The 24,053-nt window shown below is 43.7% G+C and overlaps 2 protein-coding genes across 4 annotated transcripts in view; both read left to right on the top strand.

Moving 5' to 3' along the window:
- LOC311231319 (SWI/SNF-related matrix-associated actin-dependent regulator of chromatin subfamily E member 1-like) overlaps positions 1-11,002 on the top strand; it is a 55,032-nt gene extending 44,030 nt beyond the window's left edge. For all 3 annotated transcript variants that reach the window (XM_084317865.1, XM_084317866.1, XM_084317864.1), the window contains one exon: positions 9,650-11,002. In XM_084317865.1, coding sequence (XP_084173991.1) covers positions 9,650-9,909 — 260 coding nt within the window. In that variant the 3' untranslated portion in view covers positions 9,910-11,002. The remainder of the gene's footprint in view (positions 1-9,649) is intronic.
- Positions 11,003-18,340: 7,338 nt separating this feature from the next.
- Positions 18,341-24,053, top strand: part of ccr7 (chemokine (C-C motif) receptor 7) — a gene marked incomplete at both ends in the record, with an annotated part of 31,871 nt that continues 26,158 nt past the window's right edge. Inside the window, one exon of the mRNA XM_084318349.1 lies at positions 18,341-18,350. Coding sequence (XP_084174475.1) covers positions 18,341-18,350 — 10 coding nt within the window. The remainder of the gene's footprint in view (positions 18,351-24,053) is intronic.

The raw sequence follows: 24,053 nt of genomic DNA, 5'->3' as shown, positions 1-24,053 counted from the left end.
GAGAGAGAGAGAGAGGAGAGAGAGAGAGAGAGAGAGAGAGAGAGAGAGAGAGAGAGAAGAGAGAGAGAGAGAGAAAGAAGCCCCTCCCTCTCTTCCTTTTTTTCTTTCTATCACTCTCCCGTTCGGAGGTGTGTGTCGCGCGGACCTCCGTGCGGCAGGTCCCCCCCCCCAAGTGCCCCCTCTCTCTCCCTCCCTCCCTCTCTCTTCCTTTTTTTCTTTCTATCACTCTCCCGTTCGGAGGTGTGTGTCGCGCGGACCTCCGTGCGGCAGGTCCCCCCCCCCCCCCAAGTGCCCCCTCTCTCTCCCTCCCTCCCTCTCTCTTCCTTTTTTTCTTTCTATCACTCTCCCGTTCGGAGGTGTGTGTCGCGCGGACCTCCGTGCGGCAGGTCCCCCCCCCCCCCCAAGTGCCCCCTCTCTCCCTCCCTCCCTCCCTCTCTCTTCCTTTTTTTCTTTCTATCACTCTCCCGTTCGGAGGTGTGTGTCGCGCGGACCTCCGTGCGGCAGGTCCCCCCCCCCCCCCCCCAAGTGCCCCCTCTCTCTCCCTCCCTCCCTCTCTCTTCCTTTCTCTCGGCTCCCTCTCGGCTCTCTCTTCCTCTCGGCCCCGCAGCCCCACTCGCTGTCTAGTCTAGGTAGAATGGGGGCGGGCATTAGCTCCAACCACAGAGCCAATCGCATCACTGTGTCTATCCACAGCGCCCAGTGACATGCTCAGGGACTTCAAATCAAAATGACCCGATTTACTAGAGGCACAGAGGGGGTGGGCTGAAACGGAGCAATTCGCCAATATGGTATTTAGACCCTAAAACACATTGATACGAACTCCTATTACTATAATACAATGCTAGAGACTGAAAAATGACATTTATAATGCATGGGACCTTTAAGATAATTAGTTTACCATTCGCGGTCGCTATACCGAGGTCGCAGTAATAGTTTACCGCTGTTCAGATCATGGCGAAGAATAGACACATCCCAGTGACCTGTGACCTGTGCTAAGGATCTTGGGAAATGTATTCATGTAGTTTTCAACATTTTCACCTTTTAATTTTAAACCAATGCTGCCATCTACTGACAACAGAAAGTGTTGTCTATCGTCACTTCCGTATACAGCGTCGCCCGAAACCCATTCTAGAGATTCCCACTTTTTACTGGGAATGGGGCGTGGCCGTATTTGGTCCCAGACAATAAGAGTGGCTGCGATTGGTCACCGTGACGTTAAACAAATAAATGTTCATTCAAGTTCATAAATTTGGTCTAATTTTTCAAATTAAATTGTTGTATTATTTGATCAGATGCTAAATGCAAATAAGTACATATGGCATTATATATCAGAGGTGAGTAATCAAATTAACAAATATTGATGGTTAAGAATGAGACTGAATAATGACATCACACAATAGTCTAATGATTAGACTGTTGTGTGATGTGATTGATTGATTGAAAACTGTAACATATTGCAGAATGGGCACAATACAGTACGGCTCAATACACACAATTGTTAAGGGGATGCAGACCAGAGAAAGACTTTCGTCTTGTTTACATCAGGGTCCCCCATTTTCAATTCATAATGACATTTATGACACAACATAACATACAGATATATAAAAAAATTGCGTTGGTAGCGGTCAATGTTCCCCCTAAGCTGCGCCCGTGCGCGCGGGCGCACATGGCAAAGCGCTCCCGCGCACATCTGAAATCTGTTGCGCACAGAAACGTTTGTGTAAAATATGCATGTAGTTAAATTGACTGGCGCGTTGCACCGAATACTACGGTAACCTGTTGCGTGTGACGTTACCAAGAGAAGCCTCGCTTTCAGTGCTTTGTGGGCGTCGCTACTGCGCTCTCACACAGACACACAACAGAGCAGGAAGCACAGATCCGACCAGCATCGCTGGCTCCTCGCAAACGCGAAAATGTACATTACAGATGAACTGCAGAGAAAATTCCCAATTTATCGTCCCGGGCGAGACTAATTGGAAGCGGAGTGCAACGCGTGCAAAGCTTGACCATATGTTTCTGTGTCTAATAAAGGTGCTGGCGATCTCAAAGCTCACATGGACACAGAAAAACATTACAAACAAAGCAGTGCGAGGCGAGAGTTTGATGGCAAAGTTGACCGAATTGATTGAAGAATGCAGCTATACAGAGAGAGAAAGAAAATAATTGAAAACTATTTTGATGCCTCAAAATGATGTTTTGGTTTGATAAGATGCTTATGATACAATCATTCTAAGGATTATGTGTGTAATAAATTAGTTTAGTACACTAATTGCAACAAATCTGAAACTGCATAGTGCACTTTTAAATTAGTATCTTTGTGTGGCGGCTACGTGGCGTAGTGGGCAAGGCGCTCGCCACGAATGACGGAGACGCTGGGCTTGCCTGTTCGAGCCCAGCGCTCCACATTGCTTTCAGTTTAGCTGGTCGTTCATACTAATACACATTGGCCGTATTAGGGGGTGGGAAACTGATGGGTGGGGATCGGGCATTGTGGACAGCGACTCCTACAGGTAGGTTGGTGCGCCTGCGCAGTAGAATCAGGAAGTGTCGGGGGCAGCGTGAGCCTCCCACGCGTTACTCCTCGCCACTGAGAGATCGAGCTGCGCAGGTGAAAAGATGCGACTGCTGTTACCTCAAGTACCGGAGGGGACTTGTGCTATGTATGACTTAGTCCACATTGCAGCCGGCTTGTGGGAGGCAAGAAATAGCGTTCGTGACAGGGGAGGGTTGAATTGGATGATACGAAAATTGGGATGGGAGAAAATATAGAAAAATGGGAGAAAAAGTGGATCAAAAAAAATTAGTATCTTTGTGAGATTACTGTTTTATAATATACATTACATTGAAAAGATACAAAGATATATTTTTTAAAGCTGGATTTTCTAATACAGAAGAGGTATTATTTAGAACATTACTTCATATTTTTCTTGTTATTTATTTTGTCCAGTAAGACTTGAAAATATATATTATTTTGTCATAGGTTGATTTTGTTATTTTCTTGAGATTTGTCAGATAGATTACTTTAGGCATAATACAGCATGTTGAGTAACTTTGGTTATAATGAGATATTATTTTGTATTATAAAATTATATAAACTAATTTTATATCAATACAGAGGAGGCATACTTTAAATATATTATAATGATGAGGCATCTTTGAGTAAACTTTGAGTATCATTAAGTATCTTGAGGCTGAAGGCAGAGTGTCCTCTTTAAAAAAAAAATCACAATATGGTCACCCTTGAAGTCGCATTATAATTCACTTAATAAAATAATGACGAGTAAAAGACAAAAGTTAGTGACACGACTCACACCAAAGTAAGGACTTTGCTCTGTATCGTCAATTAGTGGTCAAATAAATATTTGATTAAGGAATATAATATGCCTTTTTGTATTATTTCTCTGTGTATCAGCAAAATGTATATATTTTTATATTAGACATTGAGGGAAATTAAGATTCTCAGATTTTTCACAAACTGCCGCTTATCAACTAACCGGTTAATCGGCAGGTGACGTATGTTGCTCAGTAGTTGCTGATGTCTGCTCAGGAGGTTTGAGTGTTTGCTCAGACCGAAAAAAAATTAGAGGGAACATTGGTAGCGGTATACGCCCCAAATTTGTACGAAGTTGGTTTCTTCACTACACTTACCAAAGCAATGTTAGACCTTCCCGATTACTCATTTATAATTGGTGCGGATTTGAATGCCATTTGGAATCCAAGGATGGACAAATCTTACCCCTCCTTTTCCAACGAACAAAAAAATTCATCTAATGCATTAAAGGATTGGTCGAAGATTACAGGTGTAAATGACTTATGGCGATCACTTAACCCCACGACCCGGAAGTACTCTTGTCGATCTGCGAGACATAACACATTATCCAGAATAGATTGTTTTTGCATCCCCGAGACTATTTGATAAATATGATGTGGAAATGATACCCAATGCATTATCAGATCACTGTTATTTACTCCTAAAAGGAACATTTGGTATACTATCTTCCCGAGCCCCAAGATGGCGATTTAACTCGATGCTGCTTAATAACAAGGAATTCATTACACAACTCAAAGAAGCTCTTACAGTATTCCTACGGAGGAATGCAAACTCGGTGCAGGACCCCAGAATATTATGGATGTCGGTAAAGGGAATGATCAAGGATTTCACTGATAGCTTTTCCTCCAAAATGCGCAAGAATCGATGCTCAAAACTGGCTGAACTGGAAACGCTTTACTCAACGTTATTTAATTCTTTACAATACAACAACTCGATTCGACTGGAAAATCAAGTTAATGTACTAAAAATGCCATATACAGACAACAATCGGAAATACAAATACGTAGCACAAGACAACAGCAGTACTCTCAAGGTTCTAAACCAAGTCACCTATTAGCTATGCGATTAAGAGTTAATGCAAAATTTGCAGATATAACTACCATTAGAGCACAACAAGTACTTGTTACAGACCCTGAAAAAATAAACACGACATTCAAAGAATTCTACTCCAACTTGTATAAATCAGAAACGACCTTCGATCAAAACAAAATGGACACATATCTTAATCAAATGAATCTCCCTAAACTTTCAGAGGATGACGCTAAACAGTTAGAAACACCGATCACACTAGAGCAGTGTTTCTCAAAGTGGGGGGCACGCCCCCCAGGGGGGGCGCAGAGGCATGACAGGGGGGGCCTTGAGATTTATTAAGAAAAAAAAAGAAAAACGTTTTATTTTTTATTTTATTTTTTGGATTCCAGAAAAGTATCACTAAAGTGCTATCTGTTGCAGCTGCACTGTTCTCCATGAAAATACCATTTCTCAAAATCTGAAAATCATTATTTAATAAAACACAGAAAAGGATCACCAAGTTACTCTGGATAAAAAAAACCTTTACAGACAACATTGAGACAAAGCTTCCTGACACATCTCCATCCAAACTCTTGGAAGAACTCTTTGAAATCTCATCTGATACCACCTAGAGAGCTAGTTTCAGAGTGTGGTGCTGAGTACCAAGTATCTCATCTCATGGCCCACCAAGTATCTCATGATGCAGCAGTTAAGGTGTTGATACCATTCAGCACCACATACAGTATCTGTGTGAAGCTGGCTTTTCATCCATGACAGCTCTGAAAACAAAATATAGGGCGAATTTGAAAGGTCATGATATTGGTGTTATTTCAATAAATTTAAACATGGCCCATTTCATGACTATTTTGTTGGGGCGAGGGGGGGGGTTGCCCTCTTAGTCCCGGACTATTCGATCTATCATTAGAGCCTTTAGCACAATAAGACAATCCCAATCCATAGAACCAATCGTAATCAAGGGCACACAACATAAAATTAGTTTATATGCGGACGACGTAATACTGTTCATGCAAAACCCCAACACCACATTGCCTCATCTGCTCGAGTTGATTGAGGACTTTGGAGATTTATCGGGATTTAAGATAAATTGGCCGAAGTCGGCTTTCCTTCCACTTAACGCCCCTGCAAAAAAAAATATAACCCTCCCAGAAGAGATACCTATGGTAAAACACTTTAGATGTTTGGGAGTGGAAATATTCCCCACCATAAGACAAACGGTGAAGCACAATTACATAAAAATCCAAAACAAAATCAAAGACGACCTTGATAGGTGGTCAAAACTTAAAAACTCAGTACAGGCACGGATATCAATAGTTAAGATGGACGTACTACCTAGAATCAACTTCTTCAGCTCAATGCTACCGTTACCCCCTCCAGAGGGTTACTGGAAAAAATTACACTCCTCCACATACAAATTTATTTGGAATAACAAACTACCACGTATAAAAAGATCCACCGCACAGAGAAACAAAGCAGACGGTGGTATGGCATTTCCAGATTTTTTCCACTATTTTAAGGCGTACACTTTAAGACCATTGACAACATGGTTTGATCCCCAAGCATTAGTATCCTGGAGAAAATTAGAACAAAATATAGTAGCCCCACATAGACTGAAGGACATAGCATACACTAAATTATCAATTAAGCAATGCGAACGGAAATTTGGCCCCATAATTACTCATGCGATCCGGATATGGCGTGAAACACAAAAGAAATATTCGAACTCACATAAATGGCATAATCATACTCCCTTATTCAATAACAATGCACTCTTGATTGGAAAACAACCTATAAGATTCCCTATATGGGAAAAGCAAGGCATACACTCATTAGGTGATGTTTTTAACAAACAGGGTTTTTGTAGTTATGAAGAAATACGCAAAAAATGTAATCTCACCGAGTCCACAATTTTTTTTACACACAGTTATTGTTATGTTTGAAGTCTCACGGTGTTCCATTAAAGATACCAATTGAACACCACAGATACCACAAATTCTTCTATGAAAGAGAGACATCGAGAGGTTTTGTTTCAGATTTTTATCATCAATTACTAACGTCCTCGTATGAAACCCTCCACCTAGACTCAGTCTGGAGGAGGGATATACCAGACCTGGAAAGTGATTTTGATTGGCAAGAAGCCTGGGCAAATGTTCGATTTACATCAAGGAACCCGGACCATCAACAAATAAATCTTAACTATATTCACAGGACATACTTGACTCTTATAAGACTGAAATAAATTGGTCTTAAACAAGACTCCAAATGCTCCTTATGTACAAATGGGGACGAGGGGACATTTATGCACATGTACTGGGACTGCCCACCAGTTAAGATATTCTGGAAAGAAGTGACCCAGCAATTATCAAATCTCTTAACTCTGAATATACCTGTACACCCCTCTGTATTACTGCTGAATGATGTTTTTGAGTGTGCAGTACATCCACAGCTAAAGAGATTGGTTTTATCGGGTATCACAGTGGCTAAAAAGCTGATAGCATCACGATGGTTCCAACCGGAAAAAATGTGCCGAAAGGTCTGGATTATTACATATCTCGATGTGATTTATCAAGAAATATCTACAGCAAGAATTTTGGGTCTCAATGAATCCAAAATGACAATGTGGTTAGAAGTGGTGGAGAAAATAAAAGCTAGCATATAATGGTAGTGTCTGGTTAGGAGCGAGGGATAATGGATGGATTATCCAATGGGGGGTCCGGGAGGGGGGGGTACGAGCTAGAGCAGGGGTGGCCAACCCGCGGCTCGCGAGCCGCATGCAGCTCTTTGCCCGTCAATGTGCGGCTCTTCCATCCACATTTTTTTTTAATAAATTTCTACATTTTTTTTTTTATGTCACTCATTCCATACAGACGTAGAATAAACATAATTTTTTTTTTAAATGGTCCATTTGCATGTTCTTGGTATCTGAATCTAGGGACATATATGGATCAGTGTCAGAAATAGTGTGTCTGTTACTAGGCTTGAGTAAATTGTAATGAACCAAAGGAGAATATCAATTCTATTTACATTTTTTTTTTTATCTTTGACTGTGAATAACACCATGCTAAAATTTACCAGACCTGAAAAATCTAAGCAAATGAATAAAGGGAATATGATTAAACAGAAGGTTTTGTAGATACAGTACTGAATTCTGCCATCTTTTTTATAATGTAAATTTCTCCACCATTTTTCATCATATTGCAACACCGTTTTTTGCAAGACGTTCACAGAAAGGTAGAGAAACTAACTGCGTTCTGTTTTATGGCAATAACGTTCAGGTTTGTGGGAGATAATCCCAAAAAATAAGAGAAATAAAAAAAGTAATCCAGAAGTCAGATGATTGACAGGGGCTGGTGTGAGCTGGGTAGGGTCGTTTTTCAAAATTTGAACGCCCTGAGTCTCTTCCTTCAAAAGACTACACTCACTTTTGGATGTGCCACTTCCTCCTGTCAATATGCGCCGGTTTCCGACTCAATGACCTGAGATTTCTATAATCTTATATTTCACTAATAACGGTTAAAATAATTGGTAAACAAACGTAATGCTGAAAATATACACTTTTACTGTATATCTCGGGTTTAAGAGGTTAACCCTGTGAGGCCCAAATTAAAAAGACATTAGCAACTTCAGAGGCCAGAGGGTGGGACATATAAACACATTTACTATCAAATAGCATTGTGAGGCTGAACAACAGGACCAATTGACTATACATGTGCTTAAATGGGAACTATCTTATAAAATGGCCTTTTTCAGTGTTTACCATTGTTTCTTAGCTATGTGGACTTATATTAATAGGATCTATGTCTCTAATTCTCATATTGGCGCATTCTTCCAATTCTCCTCTCACAATATTCACCCTCACTGAACTGAGTCATCTGAAAATTTGCATATCTGTGATGTCAGAGATTTCTCAGCTGCATAATAATGTGCCAGTTGATGTGGCAGTTGGCACCAGGCCACACAGTGGTTGGAGCCCAGCCTCAAAACGGCTTAAGATCTTGAGATAGAAAAATGCGTTTTTTGAGTACTTTATTAGAAATACAAAGCAATGAATTTTTTCTTTTTTTGAAAAAAACCTAGGTGTTCCATAGACTCACAGGAATTGTGTAAAAGTGCCCTAATAGTGAAAGAAATAGTAAAATAGTTCCCCTTTAAATTTTTTTAAATAAACATTATTTTTTTAAATGGCTAAAAGTGATTTTGTAATTTTGCAACCGTGGGTCTCACAGGGTACTTTTAACCCTGTGAGGCCCAAATAAAAAAGACATTAGCAACTTCAGAGGCCAGAGGGTGAGACCTATAAACACATGAAGGTTGCCGTGACTGAAAAAAAAGGTTGAGAAACGCTGGTATATGGTGTGGCTCTTTGTGGCTCTTAGTCTCTGACTGGTTGGCCACCCCTGAGCTAGAGCATATGTGTGTAGGGTATTAGATAGCAGGTATTGGGGGTATATCCTGTATAAGACATTTAACTATGGTGATTTCATTGGATGTGCACTGTTAATAATGCTTGTATATCTTATCGTGTGTTGTCATGTTTGCTTATATGTTTGTTTAAAAAATAATAAAAAAATAAAATACCAAGATATACAGATATATATCATGACATTAATGACATACAGATATACAGTACTGTTACATTTGTGACATACAATATAAAATATACAGTACTGTTAAACAGAGATCCTAACAGAAAATATATATATACGAGGGGGAGGAAACTGTACATTAGGAGGGGGTGGGAGGGGCGGTTTGGACATTTACGGGGGCCAGTTTAATTAGTTTTCATTAGTATTAGACTCTAATCTTAATGAGATATTCCTCTAAATATGACTTCGAAAACGGCCAAAATGTCAGGAAAAAAAGAGTAAAAAAATTTAATTCAGGGGGCCCCCATAGCTCTCAGGTGATATCTCGAACCCTGCTTGGGAGCATTCAATCCTCGATCCATTAACATCTAACGGTCATGTTAAATTGGTATGTGCTCCAGTTATGCTGCACTAATTACGTCCTCTTGAAGTTGACGGGCTTCAAATGTGAAAGTAAATAATCTTCATACATTTCATACATGTTTTCTTTTCAAAGTAACTACTAACTATTTAGGATAAACGTAGTGGAGTAAAAAAGTACATTATTTCCTTTGAAATGTAGTGGAGTAAAAGTATAAAGTTTCCCTAAAATGAAAATACAAGTAGCTCGAAATTGTACTTAAGTAAAACAAATACTTAGTTACTTTCCACCACTGCGGTTGTTTCTTCTACATTTTCATCGCTCTGTGTTTCCTTGATTCAGGGAAGTCGAAGAGCTCGGAGGAGCCGGAAGCCCCTGCGGGCGGTGAGGAGGGGGTGTCGAAGAGCTCGGAGGAGCCGGAAGCCCCCGTGGGTGAGGAGGGGGTGTCGGAGGACAAGGAGAGCGTTCCCGAGGGAGCGATGGAGGAGGGCACCAGCGACAGCAACACGGGCTCCGAGACCACCTCCGCCCAGACGGAGGAGAACGCCCCGCCCAGCGAGCCCACCTCGGAGGGGCCCAGCAGAGCACGTGCAGCCCACTGAGTTGACTCCAGACCGGCTGTGAGAAACTGTCTAGGCTTCCTTGCATCCCGTGTGGCCTCTAAAAATCATCCTCTTGATAACATTATTGCACAGTACTAGCATCCCAACATGTCAAAGCATCTTAACTGTGTTCAAATGGGCGAAATTTAGCTTGAGGCAAAGAGCTAAGCCTCTAGAAATGCGCTGATCTTAAAAAGAAAAAGAAAAAGAAGCTCAAACTATAGCACTAGAAGCCTATGAAGCAACAATCCTGTCTAAAATCAATGACTGCTAAGTGTGCCAGAAAGCCCATGTGAATGCACTATAATTCCCCCACAGGCCTTGGCGCCAGTCGGAAGAAACCATACAAGCCCTATACAAGCCCTTCTCAGCACATATCAGAACATATCTCCCGTCTTGTTCTCTAGCACTATATCTGGCATTGTACCAGATTATTGCGAATTAAGACTGGCCATATATATTTAAAAAAAGAAAAGAGAAAAAAAATTAAGAAAATGTTCAATGTTATATATTTAACTTTTGTCCTTTGTATTGTACTACCATTATTGCTTTCATTGTTATTTTTGCATGTTGCAATTTAGTTTTATTTTAAGAACAACTTTGCTTACTTGTGAGTGGGGTGGGGCGGCCGTCTCCTTCTGTTTACTCCGTATCAGTATTACAGTGACAGTATTGTCTCAGGAGTTTGTAGTCAATAGTAGTCGTTTTTGTTATTTATTATCAGCATTTTTTAAATGATTATTATTATTATTATTATTGTGTATTGGCTTATCCTGGGGCTGAATCCATCCACAAACCCACCAACTAGATCATCAATGCTGTACAATGCTCTCTGCCGGTGTGTTCTCAAGTTTGCTAGCTCTCAATCAAATCAAAAGCAGTGCACTTAGAACATCTCAGTGTTACATTCTTATCAGTGTTGAATGTTCAGAAGAAAACACAAGTTTTAAATGTAATGGTGTGCAGTGTTACGAGGTCTCGCTTAAACATGAATTCTTCTCATCTCGTCGTAAAGCAGCTTGAAGACCGGAGTCATAAAACATGCAGTCTTAAAAATTAGTTTCCTTTTACATATTTATACCAATAAACTTTTCTACCCTGAACAAATTAAGTTGTGAATTGTATGTGTGTGTGTCTGTTCTTTTGTTTTAGTATTTATTTAAGCACTCACATTCACATCAGTGGGAGTACAAGAGAGCAAGCATGTATTGGAATATGAATGCACTCTTCATGAAACGTGGTGAATGTGCATTACAGTAGGTTATGAGAGGATAACACATGTTCACTTCTGTGTGTAGTGTACTGCTGTTCGCTTCACATCTGCGCCCGGTACAGGAAGTGGGTAACATGAAAAGGAATTACCATTTCCTGTACCTCTACTCTCCAGGCGTGACGAGTTCTGTTGTGTTTGCCCGTACACTTTCCAATGAAGTATTTGGGCACAAAATACCTTAAGTTTTATCCTTGAGTATCCGTTATCTGAAATAAGTAACATAATCTGCCGGTGCAGTAAGCAAATAATGGCTTGGCAAGATTTCTTTAAATAATTAAAACATATCTAGGGTTCTCTCTTCTGATTGGATAAAGTGGGAATGGGAAAAACCAGAAAAAAAGTCCTTACTGCAGAGCAAGAGGGCCTGACATCCACAACACAAGAAATAGGCATCTTATATTTGGCAAGAGGAGAAGGCTCAATTGTGCTAGCCTAAGCATAGCATGCAGGGGTCCACAGATCTGGAACAAGCTTGATGAGAATCTGAAAATGACTAAAACCTTTAAAACATTTAAAAAATCACTGAAAGAGGAACTGCTTAAATCATATCTCTAATTAAAATTATAACTTAGGAATACAAATAGTCTATTATGTATCTATGTTATATGTCAGTTAGTAGGTAGGTGTGTAAACCTACCCACGTGTTTTTTGTTTATTGTTTTGTTTATATTCTGTTTATATTTGTGTTCAGGCTCCCTCCAAAAGCTTTAAATAGCTTCTTGGGAGACCTGGCACATGCACACAATTGCGACGTTGTATCATATGAGGATATTTACATGTAATGTATCGTGTGTGTGAATAAATTCATTCATTCATTTTTAGAGACCCATGTTACTGACCAAACACTAATTTATCAGTGATGGCTGTCAGAATGTAGAGCTATTTAACACTTATTTTTAACAATGAAATACCACTTACAGCTCCTTTTAAGGTGTTTTGTGCAACCGGCCCCTTTGTTTTACTGAACAAAATAATACACTCGCCCAACAGTCTCCATCACCTCTGAGCAGGTCCTGCATTATTATGCATTATTATCATGTTCAGTACATATAAGGGTGTAATAAAAACAGATCTTGCGATAAACACATCAGCTGGAAAGTATGGCCCAACTGACAAACCACACTTGGTTTGTCACAGATTTCGAAGTAAATTGTTTTCTCTGTAAGTGGTAGAAAAGTGGACGTTTTGATGTATCACTTCCTCACGTAGCTGTACTTGGCCTTCATGCGTGCATATAATGGGGGTGGGGAAATAACCTAGTAGGCAGCACGATGGTGTAGTGGTTAACTTAACACTGTTGCCTCACAGCAAGAAGGTCCTGGGTTTCGATTCCCACTTGGGGGCCGGGTTGCCAGGTACCCAGGTGGGGTATCTCTTGGGTCTTTCAGTGTGGAGTTTGCATGTTCTCCACGTGCTCGCAAGGGTTTCCCGCCCAGAAAAAGAGATAAACCCAATGTAAAAACATGCAGAACAGATCGCTAACGCTGTCGCATCCCTGGTGTCTGGGATTCCGACCATGCTCAGAGATCCTCTTTGAAAGAGGGGGATCCGTCGCAACAAATAATTTAGTTCTATGTGGATTTCTTTTATAGTTTAATTAGGCAAAAGTATTAATAATAAACGGCAGTTGATGCAGAAAAAATTAAAGCGCATTGTACCAGATTATTGCGAATTAAGACTGGCCATATATATTTAAAAAAAGAAAAGAGAAAAAAAATTAAGAAAATGTTCAATGTTATATAAAATATTTTGGTCCGCCAAAGGGGGGCCTGACAGAAAAAGTTTGAGAAGCACTGCACTAGAGGAACTCAAGAAGGCCATATCCGAAATGCAAAGTGGTAAGGCTCCTAGATGAGACGGTATCCCACCAGAAATGTACCTCTCTTGTTGGGACATAATTGGACCCTTATTACTAAATATGATTTTATACTCAGTCAAGGAGGGGAACTTCCATAAGAACGACAATATTGCACTCATAACAGACCCTTAAGCCTCCTCGGAACCGATATCAAACTGTACTCTAAGGTATTAGCCATCAGATTACAAAAGCATATGACGTCTTTAGTTCATCCGGACCAAACTGGCTTCATAAGAGGCCGCTTGATCACTGATAACATAAGACGAATACTGCACGTACTAGATGCTGACAAGGACGACACCATACCTAAGGCGATGCTGTCCCTGGATGCAATGAAAGCTTTTGACAGGCTGGAATGTGTCGTATTCGATTTATATAGAATAATCTTCAGGACGAGGAGATTGCATTTAGATATTTATTCAAAGGTAAGTACTCGTTAAGCATGAGTGTAACTCCATCCACGGCTGGCAGCCAACTGACTGTCAGGACCCCTTGTCAGGTATACATAATAGGAAGGTGCGCCTGGCGCGCCTGTCGTAAATGATATATTCAAAGCATGAATATTACATCCTCCTTCTTTTAAAGAAAGCTTTATAAGCTATGAACAAAATTGAAATAAAGAAAGGTTGTGCAATACTCTGTAAGAGTTTCTTTGTAAAAAATAACAAGTGCGTTACCTGTGTCAGGACCAGGCAATGTAAACAGGTAGGATTAATATGTTAAACATAAAAGATTCATGTATCAAGGTATTACAGTTCGTATTGTGTGCCCTCTTATTCTGGAAAGTCTGCTTTAATATTTGAATACTTCAGCTGTGAAAAGGTATGTATTCATGGCTTATTTGGTCGTGTGTCTCAACACTCTTACCATATGCAGTTCTTATTTGTAGAATTAGCTTGCTAACAAAATGGGAAAATATCGACAATTAAGCAAGGTAAGTAGGTCATAGATTCAACACATATAGTAAGTCATCATTTCAGCATACATTAATATTTTGTTACATTTCACCACCCCCTTTTTTTTTTTTTTTTTTTTTCATTGGGGTAAATGGTGTTATAATAGGGCAGCGATCCGCCTGCACCCTGTACATTTATAGGTCTAAAATGTCCCGAGGCTTCACTGCTCGGCCGGATCTGGTGTAGTATGAAGCTGAGTTCTCTTCTGAGTCCTCTGACAGTTCAGGGTCGTTGGTCTCCGGCGGGTGATCGACGCTCTCTGGACTTGGCATACCGTCGCTGTCCTGGAAGTGTTCCTCTTTTGTGTCCCTCAGGTGCCTGCGGTTGCGGCGGTATTCGCGTCCATCTTGGGTGCGAACGTGGTATGACCGCGCTGTGTCGGCTGGTTGTATGACTACTGCTGGCCTCCAGCGTCCATGTTCTTGTAGCCTGACAGATTCACCACAATGTAGTGGGGGCAGCGGTCTAGCTGACCTGTCATAGTATTTCTTCTGGTGCTGTTGTCTCTGCACTCGCTTGTCATGTCCATCTTTGGGGCTTACTACCCCTGGCCGCAGCTGTTGGTTGGTGCTCGGGAGGGTTGAGCGTAGCCTGCGGCTCATCAACAGCTGTGCCGGCGATTTGAAGTTGTCGACTGGGGTGTTACGATATTCCAGGAGGCTTAGGTACGGGTCTCTTCCGTCTGCCTTAGCCTTGTCCATGAGTGATTTTGCCGTCTTCACAGTTCTCTCCGCTAGTCCGTTGCTTTGCGGATAGTGTGGGCTTGACGTGACGTGTGTAAACTCCCACGACTTGGCGAATGCCTCGAACTCTTTAGACTTGTATTGTGGTCCGTTGTCTGAGACTATGGTCTCTGGGACGCCATGCCTGGCACAGGCTGCCTTTAGCTTGTGGACAACAGCTGCCGATGTGGTGCTGTGAAGTCTGTCTAGTTCGAAGAATCTGCTGTAGTAGTCGACGGTCACAACATAGTCCTGGTTGTTCCAGTTAAAGAGATCTGTCCCTACAACCTGCCAGGGGCGGTCTGGGATACGATGAGGCATCATGGGCTCCTTGGTGTTTGATGGGCGGCGCTCTTGGCATATTGAGCACTTCTCCACGACTTGCTCTATATGTCTACCCATTCCAGGCCAGAACATGATGTCTCGTGCTCTCAGTTTGCATTTTTCCATTCCCATGTGGCCTGCATGGATCTTGATCAGCATCTCTCCTCTGAGGCTGGTAGGGATGACTATTTTCTCCCCTTTGAAAATTATTCCATTCGTTTTGGATAGTTCATCTCGGTGATTCCAGTATTCGGTGATGTTCTGGGGGCATTGTTTTCTTTCCTCAGGCCATCCCTCCAGGATAGCCTGGCTGAGCAGCTTTAGCTGTGTGTCATTGTCTGTTGTTTCTCTGATCTCCTGTAGCCTGTCGTCGTGTACAGGTAAGCTGTTGTATACCATGTGTACCTGAAGGTCCATCCCTTCACTGAGACCGTCGTCGTGAGAGGTGAGTGATTTCCTGGACAGCGTGTCGGCTACTGGGATGTCTTTCCCAGGGCGGTGCACGATCGTGAAGTTGTACTTGTGTAGTTGCAGTATCATCCTCTGTAACCGCGGTGGGGCTGCGGCGATCGGCTTCTTCATGATCGACTCCAGGGGCTTGTGGTCAGATTGCACCATAACATGGCGACCGTAGGCATATTGGTGGAAGCGTTTGAATCCATAAAGGACTGCGTACATCTCCTTTTCGATTTGTGCGTAGTTGACCTCGCTGTCCGTGAGTGATCTGGATGCGTAGCTAATGGGCCTTCCTTCCTGCATCAGCACAGCACCCAGACCATACTTTGATGCGTCCACTTGTAAGCTGAGCTCCTTATCTGGGTCAAAGTAGATGAGGACTGGCCCAGGTTCACTGGTAAGTATGTCTTTCATCTTTTGGAATGCAGCGTCGTGCTGCGCGTCCCACAGGAACTCATTCGATTGTTTAAGCAGCTGTCTCATGGGTGCGTTGATCTCGGAGAGGCTCGGGGCGAACTTCGCCAGATAGTTGACCATACCTAGCACGGTCTCCAGTTCTGCACGGCTCTTTGGCGCCTCCATCTCCTTGATGGCAGCTATCTTGCTTGGGTCAGGCTTCATGCCGTCAGCTGAAAGGATGTGCCCGAAGTAGCTCACTTCGGTGGCTCCGATGGTGCACTTGTCTGCGTTGAGCCGAACGCCTCTCTCCCGTGATCTCACCAACATTGCATGTAGGTTCTTATCGTGTTCTTCTCTGGTCGCGCCATATACAAGGATGTCGTCTACTATAGCTGCTACTCCGTTCAGTCCCTCGTATGTCTCGTCGATTTTTCATTGGAACTCGTCCTGGGCAGAAGCGAGCCCAAATGGTAATCATAGGAATCTGTATCGTCCAAACGGTGTGTTGAACGTCGTCAGCTTCGATGATTCTGTGGAGAGCTTGATGGACCAGTATCCCGACCTTGCATCCAGTACGCTGAAATAGCGTGCGCCTGTTAGTCTGGGTGTGATGTCCTCTAGTGTCGGCAGAGGGTAGTGCGGGCGCTTGATAGCCTTGTTTAGCTCCTTGGGATCCAAACATAGTCTGAGCTTGCCTGTGCGTGGTTTCTCAACAATGACCAGTGCACTGACCCACTCCGTTGGTTCGATGACTCTAGCGATGATCTGTGTGTCTTCCATACTCTGTAGCTCCTTCTTTAGTCGGCCACGCAGGGCGATCGGTGTCCTTCTCAGTGGGCAGACTACTGGCGTGGCGTCTGGGTCTATATGGATGTGACACTCTCCTGGGAATAGTCCTATCCCTTTAAACACGTCGTGGTATTCTTCCATGATGGTCTGTTTATCTGTGTGTGCATTTACTGACAACACTAGTTTAATGAGGTCCATATTCAGGCATGCCTGTAAACCTAGAACTGGGGGTGCCTGAGTGTCTACTATGTAAAAGTCTAACAACATGCCACGCTCTTTGTATTTACACTTTAATGTGCATGTGCCCTTTACCACTAGCTTCTCTCCACCATATCCTGTCAGTCTGCGTGAAGTAGGCTGTATTTTGCATTTATCTTGTAAACTGTGATACTCTCTCAAAGGAATTACATTTACTTGTGCACCTGTGTCTAGCTTAAATTTAAGCTCTGTGCCCTGTTTTCCTACTTGTATGTCTGCGAACGCTTGTTCTGTTGCATCAAATCGTCTGTCTGTCACGGTGTCTACATACAGTTCGTCTGACTCTTCTCTTGACTCAGAGCGCATGCTAATCTCGTGTACTGACTTTTTCTGGAAACTACCGGCCCTGCAGACTTTGGCAAAGTGGTTCCATTTTCCACACTTTGTGCACTGTTTCCCCCTAGCTACACAGTTATCCCCTTCCTTGTGAGCTCTACCCCCACAGTATCCACAGTTCTTACGTGTGTCTGTGTCGCTCGCTCTGTTCGCTCTCTCTGTCCACTCTGCTCTGGGGCGATATCTCTGTGCGCTATACTTCTGTTCATGTCTGTGTACCTCATGCACGAGCTGCTCCTGCGCGCTGCTCGTGGCGCCAGTAAAGCTCTTTATCTGTGATTGTGCTAGCTCGTGGGCTCTAGCTATATCTACCGCTTTGTCTAACGACAAGTCTGATCCAACGTTTAATAGTTTCTCTCTTACTTTTGCTGAGTGTATGCCAAACACTATGCGGTCTCTAACCATCTCATCATTGTTCACATATGCACAGTCCTTCACGAGTAGTTTCAATGCAGTGACAAATTGTTCAAATGACTCGCTAGGTTGCTGGGTTTTCTCATGGAATTTGTACCTAGCGAAAATCGTGTTCCTCCTTGGAAGTACATATGCTTCGAAATTGTCATAGTAGCTCTTCAATACCTTTGCTTCATCTGCACTGAGAGTCCATGTGTTGTGAATGTCTCTCCCTCTTTCTCCGCTCCACAGTAGCAGGTAGCTACATTTCTCGTCCTCTCCTTTCTTCTTGAGTGGGCCCGAAAACATTAGCTCTGCATGCTGCCTGAACTTCTTCCATTCCCCCGGTAAGTCCAGAGAATCCCAATTCATCCGTGGCGACGGGACTCCGTTGATATCCATGTTCACCCCGCTTCTGACACCATGTCGTATTCGATTTATATAGAATAATCTTCAGGACGAGGAGATTGCATTTAGATATTTATTCAAAGGTAAGTACTCGTTAAGCATGAGTGTAACTCCATCCATGGCTGGCAGCCAACTGACTGTCAGGACCCCTTGTCAGGTATACATAATAGGAAGGTGCGCCTGGCGCGCCTGTCGTAAATGATATATTCAAAGCATGAATATTACAGAATGGTCGTATCTATGGGCAGCATTAGAAAGGATGGCGTTAGGTAAAGGTTTCATTGATATGATTAAAGTAGTATACAAAGACCCATCGGCCATGATTACAACAGGTATAATCACCTCCGGAATCTTTCCGGTATCACGCTCAGCTAGACAGGGTTGCCCTCTTAGTCCCGGACTATTCAATCTATCATTAGAGCCTTTAGCACAATATATAAGACAATCCCAATCCATAGAACCAATCGTAATCAAGGGCACACAACATAAAATTTGTTTATATGCGGACGACGTAATACTGTTCATGCAAAACCCCAACACCACATTGCCTCATCTGCTCGAGTTGATTGAGGACTTTGGAGATTTATCGGGATTTAAGATAAATTGGCCGAAGTCGGCTTTCCTTCCACTTAACGCCCCTGCAAAAAGGGATACCTATGGTAAAACACTTTAGATGTTTGGGAGTGGAAATATTCCCCACCATAAGACAAACGGTGAAGCACAATTACATAAAAATCCAAAACAAAATCAAAGACGACCTTGATAGGTGGTCAAAACTTAAAAACTCAGTACAGGCACGGATATCAATAGTTAAGATGGACGTACTACCTAGAATCAACTTCTTCAGCTCAATGCTACCGTTACCCCCTCCAGAGGGTTACTGGAAAAAATTACACTCCTCCACATACAAATTTATTTGGAATAACAAACCACCACGTATAAAAAGATCCACCGCACAGAGAAACAAAGCAGACGGTGGTATGGCATTTCCAGATTTTTTTCCACTATTTTAAGGCGTACACTTTAAGACCATTGACAACATGGTTTGATCCCCAAGCATTAGTATCCTGGAGAAAATTAGAACAAAATATAGTAGCCCCACATAGACTGAAGGACATAGCATACACTAAATTATCAATTAAGCAATGCGAACGGAGATTTGGCCCCATAATTACTCCGATCCGGATATGGCGTGAAACACAAAAAAAATATTCTAACTCACATAAATGGCATAATCATACTCCCTTATTCAATAACAATGCACTCTTGATTGGAAAACGACCTATAAGATTCCCTATATGGGAAAAGCAAGGCATACACTCATTAGGTGATGTTTTTAACAAACAGGGTTTTTGTAGTTATGAAGAAATACGCAAAAAATGTAATCTCACCGAGTCCAATTTTTTTTTTTACACACAGTTATTGTTATGTTTGAAGTCTCACAGTGTTCCATTAAATATACCAATTGAACACCACAGATACCACAAATTCTTCTATGAAAGAGAGACATCGAGAGGTTTTGTTTCAGATTTTTATCATCAATTACTAACGTCCTCGTATGAAACCCTCCACCTAGACTCAGTCTGGAGGAGGGATATACCAGACCTGGAAAGTGATTTTGATTGGCAAGAAGCCTGGGCAAATGTTCGATTTACATCAAGGAACCCGGACCATCAACAAATAAATCTTAACTATATTCACAGGACATACTTGACTCTTATAAGACTGAAATAAATTGGTCTTAAACAAGACTCCAAATGCTCCTTATGTACAAATGGGGACGAGGGGACATTTATGCACTGGGACTGCCCACCAGTTAAGATATTCTGGAAAGAAGTGACCCAGCAATTATCAAATCTCTTAACTCTGAATATACCTGTACACCCCTCTGTATTACTGCTGAATGATGTTTTTGAGTGTGCAGTACATCCACAGCTAAAGAGATTGGTTTTATCGGGTATCACAGTGGCTAAAAAGCTGATAGCATCACGATGGTTCCAACCTGAAAAAATGTGCAGAAAGGTCTGGATTATTACATATCTCGATGTGATTTATCAAGAAATATCTACAGCAAGAATTTTGGGTCTCAATGAATCCAAAATGACAATGTGGTTAGAAGTGGTGGAGAAAATAAAAGCTAGCATATAATGGTAGTGTCTGGTTAGGAGCGAGGGATAATGGATGGATTATCCAATGGGGGGTCCGGGAGGGGGGGGGGGGGTACGAGCTAGAGCATATGTGTGTAGGGTATTAGATAGCAGGTATTGGGGGTATATCCTGTATAAGACATTTAACTATATGGTGATTTCATTGGATGTGCACTGTTAATAATGCTTGTATATCTTATCGTGTGTTGTCATGTTTGTTTATATGTTTGTTTAAAAAATAATAAAAAAATAAAATACCAAGATATACAGATATATATCATGACATTAATGACATACAGATATACAGTACTGTTACATTTGTGACATACAATATATACAAATATACAGTACTGTTAAACAGAGATCCTAACAGAAAATATATATATACGAGGGGGAGGAAATGTTAGGTTATGGCTATAACCAAGTTCTGTTAGTTAGGGGTGACGCTTGGCATCACAACTGCACTTCCTCGCGTACGTGCACGCGCACTGAATAAATTCCACAAATGTACCTTTAATACCAGTATTAGTCTGACCACACCCCTCATCAGCTTACCTTCATAAGCAGGTGTGTGGTCACCTGCTCTCCTCCTTCCCAAGCTTTCACCACAAGGTGAGGTCAAGGGCTGCAGCGGCCGTCTGATGCCAAGCGTCACCCCTAACTAACAGAACTTGGTTATAGCCATAACCTAACGTTCTGTTTCGTTAAGGGGCTCTGCTTGGCATCACAACTGCACAAGGGGAGGCCAAGCGGAGCCGCTGGCTGACAAATACACCCCGCTGACAGCCCCCCAAAACCATCAGAACAGGGAGGGCCGAGCCCCCCCGACCCCCCCTAATGGAGGGTATCCCCCCTATTAGGGGCTTCACGGGAAGGCGACGGACCCGACCGTGCGAAGAGGCACTCAAGCAACTCAACGCACAGGGTGAGCAGACCGTGGCTTGACCCCACGACTACACACACGCACAACCCGCATGCCAACCGGGAACGAACGGAGGAACAACCTCGTTACTGCCCCCAGAATCACGGGGTCAAGGGCAAACCCAACCCCGTGGCAAGGCCGTAGCAGCGGAGCACGAAGGAAGACCCAGACCCACCAAAAGGACTGGACTCCCTAGAATGGGGGCCCGGAGAAGTCCATGATGCCAGCATCAAGACCCCACCAGGTGGGCACGTAGTGCCCCGCCCCCCACATCGCCAGCGTATTCGGACAAAGGCCCCTCAGTTACTGCACCTGGCATTCCCAGGCGGTATCCCAACCAAGTACTAACCAGGCCAGAACCTGCTTAGCTTCCGAGATCGGACGAGATCGGGCGTGTTCAGGTCGGTATGGCCGTAAGCCGAGCGGGCCCTGTCCCCCCAATAGTACACCGCCTGGCACACTGACCCTGCAGAACAGGCAGTCAGCACGGCCGTAAGCACACAAAAAAGGTTAACCAATGGAAGCAGGCAGCGCACCGGGGAAAAACCAGGCAACAGGCTGTTAACCCTAGCCTGGAGACTGCGGACGAGACAGGCGCCAGAGGGGACAGCTGAACACAGCTGCCCCGGCGGAAGGGGCGTATGCTGGCGTTGTTGCATGACCAAGCCTCCATTTAAAAACCCCCACCCAGAGGGGTTGAGGCAGAGAAGGCTGATACGATTGGCAGACGTCATGAACGTGCAGGGGCACCCTCAACCGGGTAACCCGGGAGTTGACACTGCTCCAACACACCAGGGAATCAACCACCTTGGTGTTACCCAAAACGGTGGTTGTTCCTATAACCCCTCAAGAAAAAACTCCAAAACACACCTGCGGGTATACACCGGCTATACCGCAGTACAAGTGTCTCAGTTTTCAAAAAAGGGTTAACCCAGGCCTACGGGTCGACGAACATTACCTCGGACCGGGCCTGGCGATACGGGAAGCACAGGGTCACCAGAGGAGGTCAAAGACCACCCCCAACAGGCCCCTCTTCGCCATGCGTGAGAGAGGAGCGAAAAATAATGGAGAACCAGCCCCTAAGCACACCGTACTTGGTATTCCCAGGCGGTCTCCCAACCAAGTACTAACCAGGACCAACCTGTGTAGCGGCCGAGATCCGACGAGATCGAGCCTGTACAGGTTGGCATGGCCGTAAGCCATTACGACAGTGCTGAGTAAAAACGTACCCAACCAGGGTCTCCATAGCGCTTAACCCTGTGACACCCGGACCGACCTGGCATTTTTCCCCCTGAAAAAAGCCCAAGTCCCTCAGGGTACCAGAACAGCAGATCTGCATCCCCGGCGGACAACGGGTTCAACTGATCCGGTCCAGCGTGACCAGAACCAGTCCCGTGCCCTAACCACGCCGACATGCCAACTCCAGGAGAAAGGGCAGATATGCGTGTCGATCTCAACATGAAAAAGAAGGCGCCACCCAGACGTTCGGCCGAACCGCGCCTGGTGGCCCACCCCAAGGGCGTGAGACCCCTCTACACATGTTCAGATCCATTCCGTCATCAACCCCCAGACATGAACGAGAATTCGTCGAAAAACCAACCCAGGTCGAGGGATTTGGTCGTCGGAAGAGGAAAAACCCAAATCTCAGTTGCTTTATAAAAACGCTGTTTCAACCACAAGCAACCAAGGCGTGCCAGTCAGTCGCCTGTTTACAGCGAGCTAGCACTATACGTGTGTCGGGACACACCCCCATCAATGAACAGGCTATTTTGACCTGTCATTGAATCCCCAAGGCGCCCAGGGGAACGACAAGAGGGGTGTGACACTCCCTAACTCCAAAACTTTTTGAATAGAAAAGAAGGAAGCATCAACAGTATGTATCCCAGTCTACACAGCCGGGGTAAAAAATGTTCACATTTTTACATCCCACCACCCTCCCATAGGAAGGAGACGGGGATCCCCAGAGAGACTTCCCACGCGAGCTGTACAGATTGAAAAGAATATATTGCACCTTGAGCCATGTAAAAAATTGGTTTTAGGGCTCTCCGGGGAAGAGGCACTGAACCCATACACACTCAATAATCGAATTGAATCGAATACATATACAATAGAATAGGACCCTTCTAGAGGGTCCACTCACTTTGACAATCTGAGGAGGAAGGCTCTGTACTCTGATGGAGGCTCCCTCACACGGAAGAAGGAGTCCGAACTCACAGAAGGGCCCAAATAGGCGCTTGGTGAGGAGGAGCCCTGACCATCCCCCTGAAACAGATCCATCACATGGACCTGAACAGCACACGGAAGTCCTACCAACAACGACGCGCACGGTGACGTATTCTATGGCGGGGGAATTCCAGCGGTGCACACGCCCAATATACCAGGCCGTGGGACCAGGAAACTCCCTCCCCCCCCCCCCCCCCCCCCCCCCGTAACGTGCCGAACCGCCACGTGACGGGAACCTTGAAGGACAGGGGGTGTACCCCTGACCGACAGAAACAAGGGGGAGAGGAAAGGTTACCAGTTCACCCCTTTACGACCCCACACCCATGATACGATGTAATGACAAAAAGAGAATATGACACAGTCATAGTCAGCTCTATGAAGCGTTTGACAGCTCCACACAGCGCATGAGCTAACCTGCTATCTGATTTTTACTAAGGAAAAACACAGAATAGAGAGGGCTCTAAGAGCCCCGGTCCAACATACACATGTGCTTCTGTGGCCAGTCCAACCCAGTTGTAGGTCACATGACACACACAACCCATCATCACCTACAAAAAATGGCAAAAACACTCTACAGAGGAACGCCGTTTTTCACAATGAGAGAATACATAATTCTCGATTAGTATCGGCCACAGGCCTTGCTAAGCACACACGACAGCGACCAAACAATTTTTTCTTTT

The sequence above is a fragment of the Notolepis coatsorum genome, assembly GCF_963971535.1.
Source record: "Notolepis coatsorum genome assembly, chromosome: 7".
NCBI lineage: Eukaryota > Metazoa > Chordata > Actinopteri > Aulopiformes > Paralepididae > Notolepis > Notolepis coatsorum.
Note: the sequence above shows the minus strand (reverse complement) of the source record. Positions and strands in the feature narration are given on the sequence as shown.